Genomic DNA, 25320 nt, shown 5'->3' with positions numbered 1-25320 from the left:
AAAAAGCCATAGGATGTCTCTAATACATGCATAGAGATGAATGGACTTCATGTTCTCAGTCAATTGTACAGGATTGATGCATTGACTACTGTTAAATCCCATAGTTTGTCTTACAGAAGAAGCTGGATGGTGATCCCATATCCTTTTGTGTACTTTGAGTCTATATGAGTTGGGATAACATTACTGGAGCATGACCAGTTTTTGTTTGTTCTATTCCACAGCTGGGCAAAACACATTGCAGAGAAGAATGGCTACTTAGGTCATGTAATCAGAAAAGCTCTCAATGCTTATCTGGAACTTTCATGGTATGTTTCTCCTGTTTTCTATATTTTCTATTTTTCACTTGCTTTATAGCAAGATAAAAGAATTAATAGTGGGCCATCACCACAAAGAAAAAAAAAAAAACATTAGCACTACAAAAATCAGTTGCAAAACATCCACTGACATAAAGGGAAGAAGGACTTGACCCAAAATGTAAGTCAACAATTCTGACAGAATCAAGTGAAAAACAAGGAGTTTGCAGTGTGAAATAATTGTATCAACTGTGGTTCTCATCCCATAATATTTGTGTAATGTGCACTGGATTAACCAGAGGAACACCTTTCATTTTTACTATTCTCTCTGTTAGAATTATCTCCTTTTACCTTCTCTCTTCTGTATATTTCTGTGTCACAAAAAGTCCGGCTGCTGGATTAGATTTGTTGGGTTTTCTGTGAATGGTTAATATTGGTTTTTGTCTAAGTATAATAGGGAGCTATAATATCCAATGAGCCAGTCAAGACGTTTCAAAATATTGTCCAGGTTAATGCTCCATCTTAGCAGCCTCTGTAGGCTTGAGCATTGGATATTGTGTGTGCAAACATCAGACTGTCATATGCTATTAAAACAATGGCTCATTTAGTCCTGCAGCTTCCTCCTGTAAGTACTAAATTAGTTCTTCAGGCTAAGGAGATCCACAAGAAACTGTCAGTGGACTGTTCTGGAGTAACCCATTCCTAGAAGTAGTGTCTTTTCACTCAGTCCATCACAGACATTTCTTCTTAGACTTGAACCCACTTCTGAACACTGAAAAACTCTGTTGATAGTTTTGTAGCATGTTCTGTTGTGCAAGTGTGTGACTCTGCCCAGCTCACTTTGCAGTCCACAAGTAGATGACAGGTAGACAGAGCACAAAGATTCCAGAAAGTCTGGGCTCAACAGCTAGGAGGGAAAATCTCTTGGAGTCCTACTTGAGATGCGAGGGTGTAAATTGCATAGGTATAAATCATTGCACTGCCAATCCATCCAAGTAATATGTGTTCTTCAGTCATTCTTTGCAGACACAGGTTTTACACATCTGTCTATCATGGTAGCTTGACCTTTGAAGACTGATGCAAAGGCAGTGGATGTAATTTCTCTTCTTAGTTGCCCTTTGAGACTTAAGGAACAACCAATTTCCCAGCTTTTCCTTGAATTCCTTCTGTAGTCACGGGTCTCTCTTGTACTTGATGTTTTACAGGGCAAATACAAGGAATAATTTGTAATAATGCAGAAATAGCTGGATAACAGGAGGTTACACCTGCTAGTTCTGTAAGGACAACTGCTTTCACAATTTGATTTAAAGTTGATTTGCTTAAGCAGTTAGTCTTGAAGTCAAATGTGTATTTGACCATATCTTCCAGTTAGCCTCCAGTTAAACAAGCCATTGAACCCTGAAACTTGCCATGGTTTTACCTTCGTGTTTTGGAGAAAATCATTGGCAGCACTACTCTTTAATAGGAAACTTCAGAAGGAAAAAAGTACACACCAAGTGGGGTTTTTTTATTGTCTTGGGATTTCAAAACTACACACATGATTTTAAAGACTTCCTCTTACTTTTAAATGCATAGTCTTTATAGTATAGAGTAGATGAGTGGCAGAGAATATGAGAGATACTCTCATCTGGTATCAGAATACTGAATTGCTATACTGCAAATGCAATATTAAATTTTATTACTTGCTTTACAGCCAGTGAGATACATAAAGTCCTTAGAAAAACAGAGACTATTTTTCTATTCATACATTCAAATATAAGGAGAGACAAATCTTTTTTCAAAAAGCTCTGTCTAAAAAGACAATAAAAAAACAAGTCACATAAATGAAAGGTAAAGCATTCCAAAGAAATACTCAGATGAATGTTAGACAGATATATACACAGCTAAGTTAATTATAGATTTTTTTTTTTAAAGTGGAGTCTTGGAGTCTTTTAAGAACGTTTTATCTGAAATATTTAAATAGAGAATTTGGCTTAGCATCAATTTTTCTTTCTCATCAGTCTGACACTTAGAGTAAAAGCACACTGGAGCCAGTAGCTTCAATGCAAGAGGAAAAGGGCTGCAAATTCTTGAGATCCAGCATGGCTGGTTACACCAAGCATTGCCTGTGTATGTCGCTGTTGCATGGGTTTCCCAGCCTTATGCTCTTAAACTTTGTACCAAAATTTTGCTCATAGGCAATTTTATACATTTGTTTAGTGCTTTTGGGCTTTTTAAACAGTAAGTAAAGTACATGTTATTTTTGCAAGGTTTTTCATTAATTTATTTTATCTAACATTAGGCATGAAGCTCTGCTACATTACATTTTAGCAGCTGAAACTGGGATTGAAGTGTCACAGTCAAATTTAGCACACATCTGTGAAGAAAGACCAGTGAGTAAATGAATTCACAACTCATCCTGAAAGGACCCTTTGTTAATGATAATGTGTGCCATTAGTCTCTTACCTGAGATATGAATGAAGCAATTATTTTCTTTATAGGACCTAGCAAGAAAATACCTAGCAACTGATTGTGTCTGGAGATACTACAATTTCTCTGTTTCTCAAGTCAATGCTCCATCATTTGGTATGTATAAGGAATTGTTTCTAAATTTTAATTTTACTTTTTTTTTCTAAATTTCAAGAACTGCATTTGTCACAATTTCTATGTGAGTAAGCAGGTTGAGGGAGGGAAGATTAATTCCTACTAATCATACATTTGCTTTTTCACGTTTTAATAGGAATATCAGGGGAGAAAAGGTAATTAAAGTGTTTTATTTCAGCACAGGTTTTCTGAAATTTTTTTTTATTGCATTAAATGGATAAAATTTTGAGAAAATAAAATAAAAAAGCTAAGCCCTGAGGAAGGACTAGATATTTAGGAGTCTGAGCAGTTGACTCAAAGTTTAAGAAAAAAAAGCAGTAGACTTTAGGAGCTCATGATGTTTGGTTTATCAAAGGGAAAATCCAAAAGCAAATATACTTCCATATCATAATTGAGTCATGAGAAACTAATAAAGGCTAAGCGATTCCTTATCTAATTTATTATTAGTTTTCCTCTTAGGGTACAGAGTTTATCAGCTTACCTTGGAGAACTAAAGGATTCTCTAAGGTCTATTTGCAAAAAAGTTACATTTCTCAGGCCTTAAATTTTACTACATCTAGGCTTCAATAACTAAGTCGTTTTGGTGCCTCTGAAAGTTTTATTGAATATTTGAAAACATTGATCTGATTGTCTCACAAGAGCACTTCAGTGATTTGTAACAAGCATGTGGAAAAGTGGAGTGTAAAATAATTCATGGTATTCATTTAAATACACAGTGTGGGAAATTTAAATGTGTGGAAACTGAATACCACATGGATATAGCCTGAAGGCAGAGGAGCTGACAAATACTGTTAGCTTTCCTGGGAGTTTGTAGACACCTTAGCAAGGTGTAGTTTTGTTGACCCTTTGGTAGAACCACTGGTACAAGCTCACATTAGAAAAACTTCTGAAGGTCAGACTCATAGGATGGGAGTGTCATTCCATTTCAGCCTGCTGTAAAAACACGTGGGATTTCTTGGTAGCTGTTGTAGATGCGCAAGTCAAAATACAGAAGAGTTTCAGACTATCTGAGGAAAGCTTAGATCAGGTAAGTGTAGACACAGTCATAGGAGTTTTTAAACTCAGTAGCACAGAGTAGTGCAACATCCTGCTTGCTCCTGTCTGGGTCAGTGCCCTCTCTTTTGATGCATTTCAATATGGGGCAATGTCACAGAAAGATGTTTGTAAAATATTTGCTAGGCATTGTTCCCTTTTAGACTAGGAAAATTATATCTGTACTGTTGTCCTGGGCTGAGGTGCATTTGAAACTAATGAAATTATCAGCTGTAACATTCTCTAACTTTTGGGAAAGGTTCAGCCACTATAGTGTCAGAGCAAACACATAGATGGCATGGTTTTAAGTTTCATCAATTTAGTAGGGCTAATCTGACTAAGTAAGGCTTCAGATTGTCCAAAGATAGATTGAGTTGCTACAAGTAGTCTAAATGATCTTCTGCTGGTTTCTTCTACAGCTTATTTGAAGATGGGAGATTTCTACTACTATGGCTACCAGAACCAGTCTAAAGACCTTGAGCTCTCCATGCGGATGTACGCCCAGGCGGCCTTGGAGGGTGATTCACAGGTGGGTCTGCAGTCATGGCAAAACAGCAGAGTGCAGAACAATTGGAGAATTTAGCTGTGACTGGTTCTTCTGCTTGGCCTCATCTGCACCAAAGAAACCTGCTAGAATAAGTTACTATTATTTCAAAATACCTTGTGAGTCAGTAGTTGCTGTTTCATAATAGAAGATAAACTTAGCACAGATTAATGATCTTAGAATTAGGCTGCTTTGTAAGCTAAAGGTAAATGGCCTAATTTGGTGCTACCTTACCTTGACACAATTGACTTCGTTGTGACCTCAGTATTTTTGCTATTCCAAGAGGAAGAATTGATAGGCTCCTGGGTTGTATTGCAGTCCTATCCTCTGCCATTTTATGATAAAAAAAAGAAGTCTGGCCCATTTCCCTTGGTATGTTATACCAAGTGAATCCCAGGGTGAATTGTGTTCACTAATGAAGGTTTCTTCTTAAAATGCTTTATAATTAAAGAATACACCATGTCACACTACCAAAGGCATGCAGTGTTTCACCACTGAGTTTCCTGTTCTCAGGCTCACCTGAAGTGTCCTGGATGCAATATTCTGTTCTCCCTGTCCCTACAGCAATATTCCCAGATAATGTCTTGTATGTGAATTTATCAAAGGTAGCATGGCTGGGTTTTGTTTTGAGATTAATGGGACAAAACATAAACTAAAGCTGCTAAAACAAAACTGCTAAACTAGTAAAGGAAAGAAGAGATGCATGAATAGTTACTTTAAAGTATGAAAGTCAAAGTGATGGGGAATCCTGTAAGATGTCTCATATGTGTTCTTCATGACTCTAAAGAGACAGAGTGTTGCCTAAGACTTGTCCAAATAAGCAAAACAATAAGATTAAGAACTTAAATTGTCTGGAGGAAATTTCTGCTCTCAATTTCACTATTCAGATTCTTTTGATCTGTGGAGCTATGTGAAGGGGAATTGAAAGTAAGAGAATAGAAATCCATTTCTGCTTTCACTCTGTATTTCCCTAGGAGAAAAAATGACAATTTGATATGGTGAGTGGGCTTAAAGATAATTGAATAAGAAAGAAACCATCTGGAAAAAGATATGAGCTAAGAAAACAATGTCACAACATCTGAATGCTTCTTTTGCATTTTCAGTATGTACCTGAGTATAGGGTTAGGAGAAAAGGCTCTCATAATTATTCAGTGAATATCACATTATACTAAACAAATTTAGGGAAGACAGTTATAATTATTTAGATAATTTGTGCTTAAATACAGATATGAAAATTTAATGTTTAAAAAGTGCCTTTTTTTTACTGTTAGGGTTTCTTCAATTTGGCCCTTGTCATGGAAGAGGGCAACTCCATACCTTCCTACATTCTGGATCACTTGGAAATCGATCAAGCATTGCATTCTAGTAACACATCACTTCTTCAAGAACTCTATTACAGGTGAGTCTTTTTTCTGGTTTTCCACGTAAGTAACATTTACTCTGGAGGACAGCAACTCCTGTAATTACTAACTTTGTTCACTTTTGTGATTTTAGGCAGGTTAAAGTCAACATACTTGAAAATCTTAAATTCCCTAAATATATTTCAGTTTATGCCTGTTAAAGAGACCTGATTATATGTGGTTACCTGAAATAGCAGGGACTGGATTCAATAATCCAGGAGGTCTTTTCCAGTTCAATATATTTAAGTTCCTAAGTTAGGCATTGGTGATTTGTATGCAGTTCAAACCAATATTTCAATTCCAAATGTACCATAATTCAATACAGAATTTAAAAATGTGTAACTGGGATAATAGCAATCCTCCCTATTGATTCTGCAAATATGTCTAGGCTGGCACAGGTATTGTGGCACAGAATATTAGATATCTGAGGATGTTACAGATCTGCTGCCTGAATGACCTGTGCCAGCACTATTCATGGACAAACCACCTAGTGTCCTCTGGTTCCAGTAGAGAACTTGGGTTTTCTTTACTCAGGTAAAGCAACAGGTGTTGGAAGGTACAGTGGGAATGTGAAGCTTACACAATATTTGATTAATTTGTGGAATTGCCTTTCAAATATTTGAAGAAGCATGAGCTAATGGTCAATACATGAAGCTGTGAATGATGAGTGAGTGGTTTATCATCTGTTTTGCTACTGAGTGAACTCAGAAAGGTGGAATGACACCAACGTTGAAACTTCATTTGTCTCTTCACCAACAATCTGATGAAACTGTTCTTCACTGCAGTTAGACTGAACTTGTACCCTAAATTGCTTCCAATGCACATGAAACTGCTAGTCAGAACATAGGGGTTCTGGAACATCTGGGATTGTAAGCTTGAGTCTGAATTCTGCCTTTACTTGGGCTGAATCTACCTGCTTTGCTGTGAAGAGTAATTCCAGAGCTGATCATGCTGAAGGGTTTTCCTATCATATGATTTTGTCCAAAATGGTACATACTTTTATATATTTATATATATACATATACACAGTCTATGACTTTATAACTAAATTATATGTATATTTATAACTAAATTTATGTAGAAAATGTGTATATATATATATATATATATATATATACACATCATCACTCCCTCCTTAGCTCTGTAGAAAAGAATCAATTGAAGTTTAAAATACTTGCCTGTGATTTAGCTGTCTAAACTCCTCTAGTAGAGGGGAGTAGTATTTGACAGAACTAAGAAAGCTGCTCAGCTCACCCCACAGGACATAGGTACCTTGTGCTAGTCAGCTAAAACATTCTTCAAGCTCTGACTTCATTCTATTATATAGCATTGTCTCTAAAGGAGTTTTGGCACCAGTATTCTGCGTAGGCAAGTAAATTTTGTACATCTAATTTTTAAATCAAGTCCTTCTGCTGTTGAGTCACATTAGTTAGAGCTTGAACTGTGACTGCTTTGAAAGTGTAGCCTGGATGCTTAGACCTATTGTAGACTAGTAAGAAAATAAAGAGACACACTTCTAGAGTAAGGTATTCTGTGCTTAATAAGTTTAATCTGGTATTGTTCTGAATTTTTACTTCACCATCTGTGAGATAGTGATGATGATATTTGTTTGTTTTTCTGGAGTACTGGTTCTGCAAACACATTTGAGATTCCCAGATGATTGATGCCACAAAATTGTGGAGGAGGATTAATTAGTTGTTTTTATCTTCTTGTTGTAGGTGCTGGAATAATAGTAACCAAGAATCGATTAGTCCATGTTCATTAGCATTGCTTTATTTTTACATGAGAGTTCTCTGGAACAATGTTTTACATTCTACTCTGGTATGTATTGCTCCTTTATTACATGCACAGTTCATTTGGAACTCTAGCTTGGCTTTGCCCTGCTCTAACTATGTTATTAAAATTATTGTCACAGATCTACTTCATGGGAACCTTTATTTTATCGATTCTTGTTGCATTTGCAGTGCAGTCTTTTCAGTCTTTATCTGGTAAGTATGTGTCATAGTAAAACTGAAGAAAGAGGAGTGATCTTTTTAGGTCAGTAAAACCTTCCAAAATGAAAGCAGAGTTCTAGATTTGATAGAACTACCTCTGAGCAGTAGCTTCTTTAACACATAAGTCATTTTTTTGATCATTAAAAAGGAGTAGATGAAGCAAAGCATAACTTTAAACCTGTTGGTTTCTGAAGAGCTCTTGCTAAAGGAGATTCTTGATAAAAACCTTAACTGCATGTGATTATTCCCCATCTCTCAACATGCAGTCCTGTTACAGTAATTATATTACTTTGATGTAGTCTGCAATATGTAGTCAAAGTGTGTTTCCTGTTTCGTAGGATTGGATCTCTTCAGATGCAAGGTGGGAAAAAAGTGAGGTTCTAAGAGCTGGTACATTGGAGTAACTTAGTAGGAGTCAGTTCAGGCTTTTAGCACCAGTAACAGAATCAGCAAATGCATTTAGTTAGGAGTTACAGAGCCTGTCATAATAATTCTGAAATCCTGCTTTCTGTTCTTACTAGCTATTAATTTATGTAACTTGGGAATTATGCAACAAATTTATAAAGTATATAGTTATAGGTATTCTTCTTTCAGTATTTCCAAACCTTTAAGTATTATCTTTAGATGTAATTTTACATCCACATAATACTGATTAATAGACTTCCTAGACACGGTGGGGTTTTCTTAAATAATTTCTTTTGACATTCTTCTGAAGCTCATAATTCTCCTGGAAGAAGATCAGAACCATTGTCACATGATGTCCCTTCTTCCTTAGGGAATGACAGTGAGGATGCTACCAGAGCAGTACCACAAGATGAACCTACTCTTTTAAATGATTTATCACAGCAGGAGTCAAACCCTCAGAGTCCTCTTGTCACCAGCTGAAGTGGTGTTTTCTTAAGGTTGACATCCACTGGGTATGAACAACTATGAATCTAAGAACTGGCAACCAACCCTGTACATGGCATTAATAATGCAGTCCAACAGCTGAAGTTGTAGCGAAGTTCACTGATCTGACTTCTCCAATGTAGAGGAAAACCATCCCTATAATTTATTTAACTCTAACAGATGATGCAGATTATCTCAGTATACCCAACTCCCGACTATACTGTATGTTATGGCAGGACCTGGAAGGAAATCTACAAAGTCTTTGCCTAATTGAAAAATAAGCAAACATCCCACAGGTTTTCATGAAGTTTTACTTACATGTCTAATCTATTATTAAATTGTTTTTACTGCATTTGAGCTTATTTATTGGTGAAATTAGCAAAGTTTTCCAAGTCTGAATCATCAAAATAAAATAAAAGTGAAACCCAGTCACCAGTACTTTCCAAGTTCTATGGAAACCAGTCAAGACTTCAGTACATGCAATAGTAACAATGAGATTTTTGGCATTTTATATTCCATGCTGATTTTTCAATGTGAAAGTGTTTTGTTTTGAAAGAAAACACACCAGGAATATTTGCAATTTGGTCATAATATACTAGTTATGATTGCTAAGTTTTAGTCAGTTTTACAAGCATCCACATTTCCTGGTGGACATGACAAAATGTTTCTCTTCCTGCTAAGAGACACTGATTAGAGAAAGGAGGTCCCCAATTAATAGATAAAAGAATATTTAAGTGTGATCAGGTAACACAAAGTGAATAAAAAATTATTTTTCTATTCTTCTGTAGATAACACTGGCAAGGATTTATTTCATGTTCTATAGTGACTCTAAAAGACACATATTTAAATGACAGTTTATTTGATAAAGTTGAATGCGACATATGGATAACATGTATGGAGTGCAAATACCTTCTATCTGATTTAAAGCTGTCTGTAAAGTGGCTGTAGGAAGGGTCTAATTGTTACAGCAGGTGTGCAGTCACCTCTGCACAATGATGTAGATGACAGACTATAAATTGCATCAATCTATGCATTATTGAGGGTTAAATCCACTTGCCTTGCACTACATTATTTACTCTTGTAAATAAAAATATTTTTTTAATTCAGCCTGTATGTGGAGGAATTTCTTTTAAGGCACCTCTTGGATGAAATGCTATCTTTCTGTTGAAATTTCTCAAGATCATTATTTACACGTCTGTTGTCTTAGCTCAAATGAGACAATCAGCTTTCACTTTCTTTGAGGAATACAGTCTTCTCACAGAGCAAATCTGGAACGTTTTGTTTTGTTTTTCGAAGCAAAAGAGCAAGGCGTAGGAGGTTTCAGTAAGAAAGGAATGATTTAACAGGAAAAAAAATGCTCTGACCTTAAAGAGAGATTTTTATATTTATGTATGTCTATACATGCATATCATCAAGGCATGTTTCACTTGCAGAAAACTGAAAACTCCAAAGTGTTGAGAGAAGAGTTGATGCTTTGAGGCAGCAGCTCCCTTGATAGGTCATGGGATAAAAATGAAGATGTTGAAGCTCCTCCCCCTCTACTGAGAAAGTAAATTGTGTGTCACATTACCAAGTTTCTCCTTTATTTGATCAAGAACTGTGCAAAGAATACTTTTTGTTCTTAGTACAGTTGTAGATATATATTTTGTTCTTTCTATGTATAGTGGGTATTTTAATGTGTTAGAGAGGACCTTGACTTTTACATAGTAAACTGTTGTACTCACTGGGGTTAGATTATACGTATTTGATATCCATTGCAAATGGTCCCAGGTCCCTGTTATTTTTGAGTGTTTTGAGTTACAAAAACTTGTGCAGCTAAATTTAATTATATCAAATTCCTTAACACAAAGATACGGGTATTTCAAGAGCCCTCTCAACTGTTTTTGTCACCTAATAAAAGAAGACTGTGCATCTGTAATAAAACTGGGGCAGGTTTAGATGGTAAACCCAGAAGCATCACAGGAAGTCAAGTGTAGCCTTTGAAGACAAGCAGACAAATGTCACAGCATAGGCACAGCGTTAGGTACCAAATGGCATGCACAGTTAGAAGTTCACAAAATACTATTTGGGTGTGCATAAGACAAATCCTGGTTATAGTTAGCTACACATTAAAGGTGTCTTTTGCTACAAATGTCACATGTAGCAAAACTGAAGCCCCTGGTGAAATACTAATCCCATGGGAGTTTGTCAGTGGTGGTGTGATTGCAGCCCATGTGTTGCAATCTGGGAGTTCTTCAAGCAGCAGTGGTTTAGATTGTGTAAATACAGGTTAGGGTTAAGTGTTAGCACTCCAGCTCACTCTGTTTTCCTCACCAAAGCCCATGTTCCAAACTCTAGTAATTAATTAATTTCAAGAGTTCTGCCAGAATACACAATTCAACATCTATATTTTAGACAGCAATTGCTGAAGCTGCAATATATTTCATGACACCAGCAGTTAATAGTTCCATCTTTGTTTATTGTTACCTATTACATCAGAAGTTTTACCGAAGTATTTTGTGATAAGCAGCTCTTCACAATAAACTGGCAATCCTGAAGGCTAGAATAATATTAGTTACATTACTGTCCTTCAATTCTTATAAGATCCCGTTGGCTATTGACAACCTAGAGAATCAACCAATTCCCAGTGAGAAGAATGGTTATTTATGCAAAGCAGCTACATAATTCTGCTACATCCACAAGGAAAGCAGGGAGAGAAGGGAAAAAAAGTTGCTGCATCAAGAATTATTTTTCATAAATTGAAACATGATCAGTGAACTTTATAGTTTCTGCAGCCCATGTTGAGTGTTCAGGTTGGAAATAAGGAAATAATAAATCACAGTTGTAGAGCTGAACTGCTGTATATAGTTTGTTTATTCACATTTGATAGAAGTCCAGCCATCAGAACAATGCAGGTCATGCATAAGGCAGTGTAAATGATGACCATTTTTTTCCTCCCTTGGTTCTGCTCAGAATCATGTCTAGCAAATAAATTATGGTTAGGAAAGAATTTCAGAAGGGCTATTTACAAAATAGCTGCCAAGTTATCTAAAATGAATACAGTTTATACCAAGTAAATAGATTTGTGTGTTACAGAAAGTGACAGGGGAGAGACATTACTATGTGCAATGTATCAAGTGCTGTGGGAAGAAGGGAGAATCAGGTGGAGATAAGCTAAGAAAAAGAAGTCGATGTTCAGCAGTTCTGAGTAGTTACCAACTACAGCTTTATGAAGGAAACAATTCAGACCAGTTATGAAATATTTCCATCTATGCTGAAAAGTTTGTTGAGCTCTGAATTGCACAGCAGGGTAGCAGGACAGCACCAAATGTGGAGGGCATCCATATGGGAGTGACCACTGCCTCATGGTGTTGCTTCCCAGAACATACAGCGAAGAGCTTTGCATCCCAATAAATAGGCATGAGGACTGACTTAAAAGTTGTGTATTAATACCTTGCAATATCAATGTTACTTAGTGATAGAGGGGACACTTGTGAATTACTCCTGGTATACTGATTATGTATTATAAACATACCCCTTCCTGGTATTTTTGTATTCCAGTCTGAGCTACTGGAAGAGCATAGATGACGTTTAAAAACAACATGGGAAACATGGATTGTCTGTGAAGAGAATTGATTTATAGCAGATTCTTGTCTGTGTAAGCTGCCTCCGCTGACTAATGGACTGTGACACTTAACACTGGCTGTTGACCCTTATCCTGAATGAAGGATAGCACAAAGGCATGAAACAAGTTGAATAAGCTTTGGCAGAGGAATTCTACTCATACACTCTCTCCTTCCTCACATAAATGTGTGAACTCTATTAAAAGACTGGGATGTAGGAAGAGAATAAAAATAAAAGGCTGGATTTTTTTTAAGAAAAAGCCCAAGGGGAAGAAAACTAAAGAATGTCAAAGGGAATCTGAGCATGGAGCAACTTCTTATGCTATCTTCTAAGATGTAGAAGACACCATAAGAAGTATTGTTATTTTCTCGGTGTATTCTTTAATTATTCTTCATGGTGTATTCTTTAATTGTTCCCTGGAACAATTAAAGGAACAATTACCGAATAATCAACAGAAAATTGTAAATAAAAAAACCTGCAGCATCTGGAATATAGGTATGTTGGAACTGCATCACAGCTTCATTATTTATCTAAATACCTAATTCCTATGCCAGGAAACTTCATTATATTTGCAATAAGGAAAGTAACACTGAGTCTATAGCTAATTAGAAAATCAGACCAGATAAGCAGAAATTAGTAACCCAAATGGAAAGGAAAAGATACTTGCATTATTGCAGTATATACTTATGTAACAGTTACAGTAAGCAAGAAAAAAACCCCAAAAACCACAACCAAGCAGAAGCCAAATCCCCTGCAGCAGATCTGCAGATTGCCAGAATGATCAGCAGATCATTCTGAGGCACTGATGTTCCAAATTGAAATTGTACCAACAGTGCTGAGTATCTGTTGACTTAAGGGAGTTGGGTTATTTGACAAGTGCTATCAGATACCCATCCACCTTTGGGCATCTAAATTCCCCCTTAAAAGAAAACTGGCTGCAACAGCTTTGTTTGTAACTGTTCAGGGATCTTTCTGTTAACATATTCCTTCACCTTGCTTTCCTCCCCCCCCCCCCGCCCCCCCCCCCCCAGTTTGCATTTTCTGATTTCTGTTGTTTCTTTTGTTTGTCCACACAAACCCCTCCTTAAGCACTTATGAACTGTCTAGATAGATAGCTCTTAATGCTTAAGCATTGCTGTTTGCTCTTATCAGTTATGCCAGGTGAGCAGGAAAAAGCACAAGTCCATTAGCAAACCTAGCACCCTTTTTTGATAGTCTGCCAAGGCAGGAACTGAGATACCTGCTTGGCATTATCTATCCGTCTATTACAGCACGTGCTGAGAAATTGATTTACACAGCAAGTAATAGTGCAAGTTATAAGCAAATCTCCATGGATAGACTTGTAATGATAGACTAACCAAGGCTAGACTTTGCTGTCTGGTTGTGATGAGTTAAACTTTTTCTTTGAGCTCATTTATCTCATCTGTTGCTTCTTGGACCAGTCTTGGTCCATAAAGTGATCAAATGGTGCTCAGCCATTGTCTAGGAGGATTATTTTCAAATGAGCTTGAGCTATGTCAAGCAGCACCACACCCTCAAATAACTGAGATAATCACAACCCAGTACCCAGGCATATCCTCCAGACCTTGTTCAGTTTGGTTGCGCAGATGACCCAAGACTGTCTTCCTCTCTTACAGGCCATGAGGCTCCATTCCACTCCCAAGCAAGGACTGAGATTAGTCCTTCCAGTCTCACCTGCCTGTTTATCAGTGTGAGCCTTCCAGCTGCCCCAGCATGGTCAGAGCTGTTTTAAAGGCTTGCTTTCTTGAGAGAAGTGTGCTCAGCCTGTGTTTGTAGAATACAGGACAGTCTTTCCAAAAAACACCAGTACTGCCTAACTGGAATGAGAAATTAGTGACTCCACTCATTTTTCATGGAGAGCAAATTGTAGTTTTTCCCTTCTGCTCTGCATAGATAGTTGTGGCAATAACACTGTCCCTGCTTCCTTGTCCCATATCAGCTCTGTCTTCTGTCCTACTCAGGTGACAAGTTTCAGAGGCTCCTATCTCTCATCAGTCCTGCATTGCTCTTCCAAGCCAGCTCCAGTTGCACATGGCTAGCCTTTCCAATTTAATTTTTGAGTTAAACACAGTACACTAGTCCCAGAAAACAAGTTAACCTTTACAGTTCAGTTGGTTACAACACCAGTAGGAGAAACCCAGATACACCTACTCTAATGTAGCAAACTCTAGGCTAGTTCATTAAACAAATATTAGAAGTTGCAGAGGATCAGGGAACCTGATGAGGACAAGGAAGTGGGTGAGGCCTTCTAATGGCAGCTCTAAGTAGTCTCAAAATCTCAGGCACTAGCCCCTGTGAGTGACTTTAACTCTGCTGACATCAGGTGCAGAAGCAACAGAGCGAAGCACAAACATCCATCCAGGAGTTTCCTGGAAAGCACTGATAACAGCTTCCTGACACAGGTAGTGGAGCTCCCATAGGGAATAATGTGCTTCTCAACCTCATGCTAACAAACAGGGAAAGCCTCCAAGGTTGGAGATGTGAGGGCTGGGGGCAGCCTTGGCTGCAGTGACCATGAGCATTGGTGTTCAGTACCAGGCAAGGAGGAGACAGGGCAGGAAGCAAGATTGCAACTGTGGGCTTCAGGAGAGCTAACTTTAGCCTCTTCAGGGATGTTCTTGGAAGAATCCCATGGAAACAGGCACTGTAGGAAAAAGGGGTTCAAGAGACATGGTTAACAGACAAGGATCACTTCCTCCAGTTTCAAGAACAGTGCCTCTCAATGAGCAAGAAGTCAGGCAAAAGTGTGAAGGGATCTGTGTGGATGTTTAAAGAATTCCTGTCCTTACTCAAGTGTAAGCAGGAAACACACTTGAGATGGAAGCAGGTTGGGCCACTCAGAATGCATATAGGGATATTTTCAGAGTACATAGGACTGAGACCAAGAAGGTCAAGGCCCATCTGATATTAAATCTGGCCTAGGATAGCAAGGACAAGAAAAGCTTTTTCAAATACATCAATAATGAAAGGAAAACAAGGGATAATGTAGATCTGCCACTAAATGGAGGGGGACTCTGGTAAGGGAGGATGCAGAGAAGGCAGAGTCACCAAACATCATCTTTGCATCAGCCTTCAATGACAAGACTAGCCCTCCGGAATCTCTGACCCAGGAGACCAAGGTAAGGGAGTGATGGAAAGAGCATTTTCCTTTGGTCAAGGAGAATTAGGTTAGAGAACACCTAGGTAAACTTGACATCTACAAAGTCTATGGGCCCTGACCCATGGATGCATTCACGAGTGCTGGGAGAGCTGGCAGACACCATAGCAAGGCCTCCCGTGATCATCTTTGAAAGGTCATGGAGGTCAGGAGAGGTGTCTGAGGACTGCAAGAAAGCAAATGTTCCCCCAGTCTTCAAATGTGGCAAGGAGGAAGACCCAGGGAACTTTCAGCCAGTTAGTTTCTCACCTCAATCCCTGGAGAAATGATGGAGCGCTTCATTCTGGAGGCCATCTCTATCCACATGGATGACACAAAGGTGATCAGGAATCGTCAGCATGGGCTCACTAAAAACAAACCATGCTTGGTTAACCTGCTTCCATCCTATGATGAAACAACTGCCTGGATGGATGAGGGGAAAGCAATGGATGTTTTCTGCCTCAGCTTCAGCAAGGCTTTTGATGCTGTCTCTCACCTCAACAGGATGGAGAGATGAGCAGAGAAGAACCATTTAAAATTCAACAAGGACAAATACAGGATCCTGCACCTGGGGAGGAATAACTCCAGGCACCAGCACAGGCTGGGGGCTGACCTGCTGCAAAGCAGCTCTATGGAGAAGGACCTGGTGCCTGCTGGACACCAAGTGTCCATGAGCCAGCAGTGTCCTCGTGGCCAAGAGGGCCGGTGGTACCCTGGGGTGTGTTAGGGAGAGCATTGACAGCAGCTTGAGAGATGTGATCCTGCCCCTCTGCTCCGCCTAGTGAAGCTCATCTGGAGTTCTGTGTCCAGTTCTGGGCTCCTCAGTACAAGAGAGACGTGGAGCTCCTGGAACAGGTCCAGAGGAGGGACACAAAGATGCTGAAGGGACTGGAGTGTCTCTGTTACGAGGACAGGCTGAGGGAGCTGGGCCTGTTCAGCCTCGAGAAGGCACAGCTGAGAGGGGAGCTCATCAGTGTCTGTCAGTACCTGAAGGGAGGGTGGCAGGAGGATGGAGCCAGGCTCTGCTCAGTGGTGCCAAGCAGCAGGACAAGATACAGTGGACAGAAACATATGCCCAGGAAGTTCCACCTGAACATGAGGAAAATCTCTACTGTGTGAGTGACAGAGCACTGGAACAGGTTACCCAGAGAGGTCTTGGAGTCTCTGTCACTGGAACTATTCAAGAACTGTCCAGATGCAATCCTGTGCCATGTGCTCTAGGGCAATCCTGCCTGAGCAGGGAGGTTGGACCAGATAACCAACCAGCTCTGGTCTCTTCCAACTTTACCCATTCTGTGATCAAAAATTTCTCCTCTAGATCTTTTTAAGTCTTTACTGCTCAGCTGTGTCTGACCCCAATCAATAAGTTTTTATAATATCACCAGCAGCCTTCAGAAGCACTAATAGGCCAATATTTAAGAGTTTATTTTTTTACCTGAAAAGCTGCCATAGATTAGAGACATGAATCCAAATATTCCAAGGCCTAGAGTAATTGCCATATTCTTCAGATAGCCAGCTTAAATTAAGAGGATTAAAAGTGTTTATCTACACTGATTAAAAGCATGTCCTTACAGAGGCCAAAACCCACCAGAGGAGTGAGAGCCATGCAGAGATAACCACAGCAAGTGCACATGTGAGCCCTTGGTGACAGGAGCCAGAGGCTGTCGGGCAGCAGCATTGCTGCCCAGCCTGTTTTTCAGTATCTCCTAGGGCAAATTCTTCTATCCTGTATGACACTGCATTAGTGTGCTCTGCAAACATACCCTCTGTGCCTTTACAGTGTTAAAAGGAGATAAAAAGCTTCATTTTCATATCTCAAAAATCCGGTGCCAGTGCACAGGATGTCCTTGGCACTTGGATACTATCAGCCTAGCAGAGGGATCATGCATGACAGTTGGTTACACTCTGTTGCTGATATGACAGATAGAAACCACCTTGTTCAGCATTTCAATTTAAAAAATACCTATGCACCGTTCTGAGAAAGCTTTGCTACCCTATGTGATCATTCAATTTGAAAGAAAGAAAATAAGAAAGAAAGAACTAAACTATCTTGCAAACCCCTGCCTCCTCCCCTGCCTAACTACCTTGTGCCCTCATGCCATTATTCCAGGAATAGTTAGATTCTTTTGTGATGCAGTAAATAATTTTTATGGCCATAAGTATGCCTATAAAAACCATAACATTTGACTTCCCCAGGCACCCACCAACCCCACCACCACTTGCAGATGAAAGCAGAAATTTAGGTATCTACCCTGTGCTTTGTGTACCTGCCTCTTATAATTCCAGAACTATTTGAAGGGGTGAGGATCTGGGTTTTATAAAGACCCCCTTCTGCAAATATATAAGATACCTGCAATTGAATCTTCCACTTACACCAGTTAAAGTGTTTTCTTTGAAACATTTAAATGGTTACACTAGTGTTCACAAATACTAGGAGCAAGAAGTTCAAGATGCAGTTTTTGAAGATACACAATATTAATGCTACTCCACTAAAGAATAACTGATCTAACTATCTTAGCTATTCATCTCACCCTTGATCTCCTTGACACATGACATGGTTTAACCTCAGCAAGTGATTAAGCTACTCATTCACATGCACTCCTCCAGGATGGGAGGAGGAAATTACAAGAATAAAAGGGTTTGTGTACTGAGATAAAGACAGTTTAGCAGGTAAAGCAAAAGCCCTGCATACAGGCAAAACAAAACAAGGAGTGCTTTCAATGCTCCCATGGGCAGGGAGGTGCTTAGACACCCCCAGGTCAACAGAGCTCCATCATGAACAACAGTGACACGGAAAGACAAACATCATCACTCCAAATGTCTCCTTCTTTCCCCAGCTCTATGTGCTCAGTATGATGGACACTCCCTTGGGTTAGTTGGGGTCAGCTGTCCCAGCTGCGTCACCTCTCAACTCATTTTGCACTCCCAGGTTCCTCACTGGTGGGATGGGGTGTGGGGCAGAAAAGGCTTTTACACAGTGTAGGCACTGCTTGGCAATAATGCAAGCATTTTCATATTGTCAACACTGTTTTCTGCAAAAATTTAAAACATGACTCCATACCAGCTACTATAAAGAAAACTACCTCAGCCAAAACCATCACAACAAACAAAAACAGAGTTTTGTACTTTAAATTGAGGGTAGCTGTAAAAGAAAGCAATTTTTGACTGTGAATAATAAATAAATGAAAGCAATGGAAAAACAAAAGGAAAAAGGACACACAAAAAAACCCCAAACCCCACGGTCACTGGAGTCCTGAGAGTATTCTGGACCCTTTTACAGTAGCCATCACTCTTCTATACAGTAAGAGAAGAGCAGTTCTCTTGGTCTTGATTGCATTTCTCCGGTAATTACAGTGACTTTGTTTATAACAGCTCAGAAGAGTTTAGAATATTCTCCTGGACACTTATGTGTAGCAGAAGATAAAGTAGTCCAAGAAAGGTTCATCCTTGTATGAACTGTCCCAGATGCTATTAGAAAGTTGACCTCTACTCTTTAGTGAGGAGATAATGGTCCCATTTCAGTCAAGAGTAATAGGTGAAGTCCAGACTGTAACAGTTCTTGAACCCAGCTTGAGTTCTAAGCCATGTTAGATTGGTAATGTTGAGTGGCAATCTCAGACTTTCAACATCCTTAACTGGTCCAGGACATGGCTGGACGGGGGTTTGCTGCTTGTACCTGGAAATTTTCCATATTTTTCCATAGTTTTTGTGCCACCTGCCCCACCATATATCTCAACCGCTGGAGGGTAGTCCACCCCAATATACATTTACTGGCACAGGTGGCATAAATTCATGAGGTGCATAGTCTATATCACAACACAAATTTATTTTACCTCTATTCGATTCATAGAATCATTCTCTCAGTATCCTTCCTTCAACGCCTCTGTTTGTTAAATCCTCAGTATCTGTGTGCCACCAACAAAAAAAAAAGTGAAGAACTAGATTGTTCCTTTGACTTCAGATGAAATATTGTACAAAACCAGCAGGACAGTTTCTGATAGAAATGGGATATTTTTGCAGAAAGACTAGACTTTTCTCTCCTACAGACATAATAAATAATCAACTAGTATTTTCCCATCACACCCACCACACAGCCAACAGAGCAAGTTTTGACTGCATTTAAAACCTCCACACAAGTTAATTCATGACTGGGGAAGAAAAAAGGAAGAATAACACTACTGCAATAAAAATCAACAAAAAGAGCCTCAATGAGTACATCCTTCACTACATTGCTGGTATGTCCAAGAAGAAAAAGTCCTTCCCCCATATCTCCTCTGGTTCCAGAAAGTACTCTGAATAGAAACCTTTTTCCTTCCTGTTATAATATTGTGGATTCAGCCAAGTAACAGGTGCCAAATTATAAAAAAAGATTTGAACACTTACCTTTTCATTAAACAGCCACAGTTTTAGACTATGTGTGTCCAGGGGCAACCCTGCCCACCATGAGCAAAACTTCAGGCACACAAATACAAAACTGTTCCTGATGCATACCAGCAAGCCTAAATCTGACTGCCCCTAGCAAGAGTTGTTTTTCTTCAGTCACTTTTCAGTTGTTTTCAATCCTTTTATTTTGCCTTTTTTGTGCTTTTAAGCCTCCTCAGCTGTGCCCCAGGACCCTTGATTAAGCTATTTCAGATACTTTATTTTTCTGAGCAATTTTTCTCATCCCTTTTGAGCTGAAAAGCTGCTTGAGACTTTTAGTGGGTAAAAAGTTTTTCAGCTCATCTTGAATGGCATTTGTTTGTAATCCAATAAATATAAAGTAACATTTTGGGAACTACTTCATTATTTTTCATTTCTATTTAATTTTCTTATTTCCATGCATGAAAATACATGTGATTATTTAAAAATAAACAACTATTTTGACTGCTTGTGATATCTTACCCAGCACCAGTTATCCTACTAGTCATTTGCAGGCCTAAGACTAAGAACTGCCCATCATACAGCATGCACATTCAGGCATAGGCAGGCTATGAAAATTGTGTCCTACAGAGGCTGAGGTCAATGCCTCCTCCTGAGGCGAGCAAGGCACCCGGCCCAGCTGATGAAATTTTTAATTCCTCTGGGATTTGCAACTAGGAGAATTGCCAGGATGTGTCAACAGATGGTGTTGAAATGGTCCTTTCTACTGGTCACCTGTGAAATCCATTCTCAGCTCTGTGATATTCTCCATGAACCAGAGTTTGCTTCATTGAAAATGCTCTATGTACACTACAGGAATTCTGCCACCCAGTCTCCCTTGTTGTTTTTAAAAGGTTGCTAAGTCTTTTAAATGCTAAATTTGATGTGAAAACAATACGTCTTTACCATCTAGTGAGGAACAGAGTATTTTGTAAAACTCATGTATTTGACATTTTGGCTTAGATCCATGACTGAACAAAACAGGGAGGAGACTCCACTGATCCCTGTCTACATTCTGCCCTGTGTTTGAGCCAGCCCCAAGCCCCGGTGTCCAAACCCCAAGAGCCACAACCCAACAGCTCCACCACATTGATGGGGTGAGTATGGGGACAACCCCAGAAAAGCAGACCTGGCTACTGTATCCTGCTGCATCTTTTGAGTCTTCACTGCCCTACAAACACCCTAATGCACCCAGGGGTTTAGTTTTGTTTCTGTGGATGCTCTGGCTGAGTGGTTCTTCCAGCTCCTACCAGCTTGATATTTTGACCCCCAAAACACCTTCTGTTATGACATCTATAGTGTCTCTGTGGAAACATTTTCATTGACCAAAAATCTCGTTAGTTTCTCTTGCTCAAAAGTTACCCAATGAGGTGTCCTGAAACTGGGTTTTAATTAAAAGTGACAAAGGCTGAGTAAATGTAGCTTCAAACATTCCTGCCAGTATGGTGTGACAAGCCTGCCCTGGCAAGGTACACATGCCATGGTGTAAGAAAGACCAAAAGTTTTGCACTAAGCTGTGGCTCAATGTAATTTATTCAAATCACCTGTTACATGTGGTCAAGATGTCTTAAAAGCTTTACAAGTTGCCTCTCAGGTATTATCCCTCTGAGTCACATGCAAGAGGGGCAACTGAATATGACTTGGTAAGAAGTTAGTTTTACTAATAGACAAAGACTCTTTGTGGTGCTCTCAGACAATATTCGTATCCATCACAGGACAGTTCATTGCAGCGGTAGAAGACCACTTAATCAGAATCTCCAATTTCACCAAGAACCAGACCTGTCATCCTCCTGAAGGGACTAATGATGATCTTGAATGATCCACAAATTAATCTCTCGAACTCTTTTTCAGTTACTAGTTTCAAGAGTGTTGCTTTCCTAGCTGCAATATCTCAGTTTTATAGCCACTGGTTATAGGCTGGTTACTTTGCTCATGGGTCATTCTTCCAGCTGCAGACATCTGTCCTAAGTGTACCCACCTGAAGCTCTTGCACACAACACACCATGTGTGTGCATACCCAAGGTGAAGTGGCCTGGCTGCTGCCCTGCAGAGGGAGGGAGGTCTCCTCCATCCCTCCTCTGGCAGTGTCCAAGAAGAACCCCTTGTGTTGGGGAGCCCCTGGACACTGAGCTTTCTTGCAGTACCTCAGAGAATGCTTTGAGCCCATCTTATTTAGGGCTTTGTTGAGATTGTGAATCCATGGCTGACTGGGAGGGGTGGAGCTGCTCCATCACATCCATAACCATGTGGTTCTCAGAGAAGGACTGCCAGCTCCATGCATCTGGGCTTAGGATGCCTTGCTTGGCTCACCTGCCATTTTGTTTTTCTCCAAGGGAAGTAAAACTCATTCTTTTCCCTGTGTTTCAAGGTAGTGTTGAAATTGCTGCTGATGAATGCAAAGTGCTGTCTGCCTGCTGCCATGTACGTGCAGTCATTTAGTCATCAGGTCCAGCCAGCCACCAGCCCCAGTATCAATTCCACCTCATCCCACCCCTGGAAGTCCTGGCCTGTTTTGGATCTCTGTTCCTCCAGCCCCACTCCTGCTCTGTCTGATTCCTCAATCCTCAGCAACCCAAGCTTGCAATGTGATGGAGGGAGGAGACAAAACAAACCATCATGCCCTGCCCCCCTTTTCCCAAGCTGGGTGAACATCAGTTTGGGGATTCCTTGGTTTAGCAGTGTTGCTATGTTTGAGGGGAAGGAAGAAGAGCTGCCCCAGGCACAAAAAACTGAGGGCAGAGATGGGATCCCACCTGAGACACAATGAGCTGCTTGGGATTTCTTTTCCCTGCTCATGGACAGAGGTGTCAGCTCTGAGGTCAGTAAGGACATGCCCAACCTGGCTAAAAGCAGCAACCGGGCTAATTAGATTCCCCCAGGATGTACAGCTTCTTTCCACTTCCAGCATACCAGCCTGTGATTTGAGCCATTGTGCTGCCATTTTCTTCAGAAACACTTCTTGTGTCACACCTGTCCTCAAGCAGGGGTCAAAGGATGCTCTGCACCTTGTGGGCAGGAGCAGCCATATACATCCCACTCTGCTGGGGAGTGTTTGAAACTGTTCTAGCACAGTCTCTGAGGAAGACAGGGAAATTGCACTGATAAGTATCTTTAAGAATATCTTTTCAGATGGTATAACAGCAGGAAGCAAGAAACAAGAGTCAATACCATTTGTTTGTACTATGCAGCAACACCAGAGCCAGCCTTCAAGCTGGCAACCATTTGAGATCCAGTGCCTGAGGACATTGCATTAGTCAGTTAAAATAGGGCTTAATTTTCTCCTCACTCACATGAGCACTAATTTTCCTAATGTCAATTATGGCCATGTATTGCCTCACAAAGGGCAGCATTTGATCCACAAATTGTTTACATATCCTATAATTTATGCATTTTGCATTGTGTAAAAAAAAACCCAGTCTATCAGCTGTGATGTTGGTTGCAAAATATCTGCTACTGTAATTACCCTGATTGTTTATGTCATGGTAATGTGTCCTTAGACGTTGAGCCATATAAAAAGATTGATACACCAAAAGTGTAAATGGCAATTAGGGAATTTCATCAGGTGCTGAGTAAGATACAATGCTTATGACAGTTTAATTCTAGCCTTTGCTCTGCTTCTATTGATGTCTTCTTGAAACACTCAGATCCTAGCTGCTAGGGGAAACCTGCTTAGGGACAGCTCCATTAAATCAGTGTGATTACTATCCAACATGCAAAGCGAGCCCTCTGTTCTCTCATATGGATCACGTGTTTTCTCTGTAGAATTGTCATAAAGGGAGTAAGATCTAAAGCATATTCTGTAAAAATATGATGAGAGGGTTTACACATCCCGTGTCATGCCTCTGGCATGTGGCAACACCAGGAGTGGCCATTAGATAGTGAAAAACTTCTGAATGCAGATAAAGCGCCTGCATGGAAGCACAGCCTACTGAGATGATGCAACAAGCATGGCCTGGCATTCCCTGGTACTTGTGTGGTATCCTTGCTTATGCAGTTCTTGAAACAGTGCATTTTTGCTTCACACTGCTCACTATTTTTAAAAGACATGTGCTGTTGACTGTGTGTTGGTTCAGCTGCTGCCAGTGGTAGCACACCAGCGTGCACCCCAAATAATTTGCTGTAAATCAGAGAACAGCCATTCTCAATGGCTCAGCGAGTGGCTGGCCAAAGGGCCTGGCTGGGTGCCCACCTCCACATGGTGAGATGAAGGAAGAGATGATGGAGCATTCAAGCAGCATTTCAAACTAACCAGAACACTGTACAGTGGTACATCTGGTGCAGCTCAATGCAGCATTTTAATGAGTTTGAAACTGGGGGAAGCAAATGTGGCACTTTAGCAGAGACTGAAAAAGCACAGGAGTACCAAAAGGAGCTGTGGACAACATGGTGAAGCTGCAAGCACAGGGAAAAAGGACAGAGAGCAGGCAACGAGCTGAAGCATTGTTTGCACATTTTGAAAGCTTCTGATGAGTGCAGAGCTGCATGGCTTAACTGGTATTGGTTAAATAGTGATAGGCTTTGCTGGACTTTGCCCCATGCAATTTGGAAACAGAAAGGTGGGTGGCACAACATGTGCCTGTGTCCTGGGTGTACTTTGATTCCCAACAGACAGTGAGTCACTGAAGGTGATAAATTACAGTATTTTTGCACGGGTGTAAGAAGTTCTAAGTTTTAAACCATGGGCTTAGGCTTTTTACTGCACTTTCAGAAGAAGCCAGTTTACACTTTTGTGCATAAATATTGGTGTTATAAGAAATATTTCTGCTATCCTAATTTCAATAAAACATGGTGTAATTGGGAATGAGAGGTACTTTTGGGGCTGATTCCTCAGCTACTATTGAGCTCATAATTAGGAAGTCTAGTAACCTTTTCAATACTCTTTAACACATTTAAAGAGCACTCTTTATTTCTCTGTCTGTCTACTTTTAAGCTCCATAGGTCATGTGCGATTGAAAAAAAAAAAGAGTAAGATGGATATTTTTGCCATTTATAAGCCAGACATCACTCAGGTTATGGGGTATAAGGAGCTTTGTGGAGACAGTCTGTTTGCCAGAGAATGCAGGAAGAATCTGAGCCTGGTAGTGACACAGATCATTTGTGGTGACTCGCTGTGCATCCTATTGCCACAATAGGATTGGCTTTGCTCCTACATGCTTGCCTTCACTAAGAACAGCCTGTAGCACTCCTCCAGAAAATGTCTTGACCCACACAGTTGCACCAGGAAATGATTTTTATTCTTCTCTATATGAAAATCTATCATGCATATGAAAATATTGGACACACAGATGCTTTTCTTTAGTGCTCAGTGCTAAAAAAAACCCTTCTCATTTCTTGCATATTGCATCAGCTCAGACTAGAACTTGTCTGAATAGTTATTTTTCTGCAAAATTCCATGATACATATATAAATAGATACTATGAAAATA

The 25320-nt window shown here is 39.8% G+C and overlaps 1 protein-coding gene across 1 annotated transcript in view; it reads left to right on the top strand.

Moving 5' to 3' along the window:
* The window catches only part of SEL1L3 (SEL1L family member 3), a 33438-nt gene extending 23598 nt beyond the window's left edge, over window positions 1-9840 (top strand). The window contains 8 exon segments of the mRNA XM_041715683.2: window positions 222-305; window positions 2575-2665; window positions 2774-2858; window positions 4328-4437; window positions 5724-5851; window positions 7571-7673; window positions 7768-7840; window positions 8622-9840. Coding sequence (XP_041571617.2) covers window positions 222-305; window positions 2575-2665; window positions 2774-2858; window positions 4328-4437; window positions 5724-5851; window positions 7571-7673; window positions 7768-7840; window positions 8622-8731 — 784 coding nt within the window. The 3' untranslated portion in view covers window positions 8732-9840.
* Window positions 9841-25320: the final 15480 nt, after the last annotated feature.

Source organism: Taeniopygia guttata, chromosome 4 (genome assembly GCF_048771995.1).
Source record: "Taeniopygia guttata chromosome 4, bTaeGut7.mat, whole genome shotgun sequence".
Classification (NCBI taxonomy): Eukaryota; Metazoa; Chordata; class Aves; order Passeriformes; family Estrildidae; genus Taeniopygia; species Taeniopygia guttata.
Note: the sequence above shows the minus strand (reverse complement) of the source record. Positions and strands in the feature narration are given on the sequence as shown.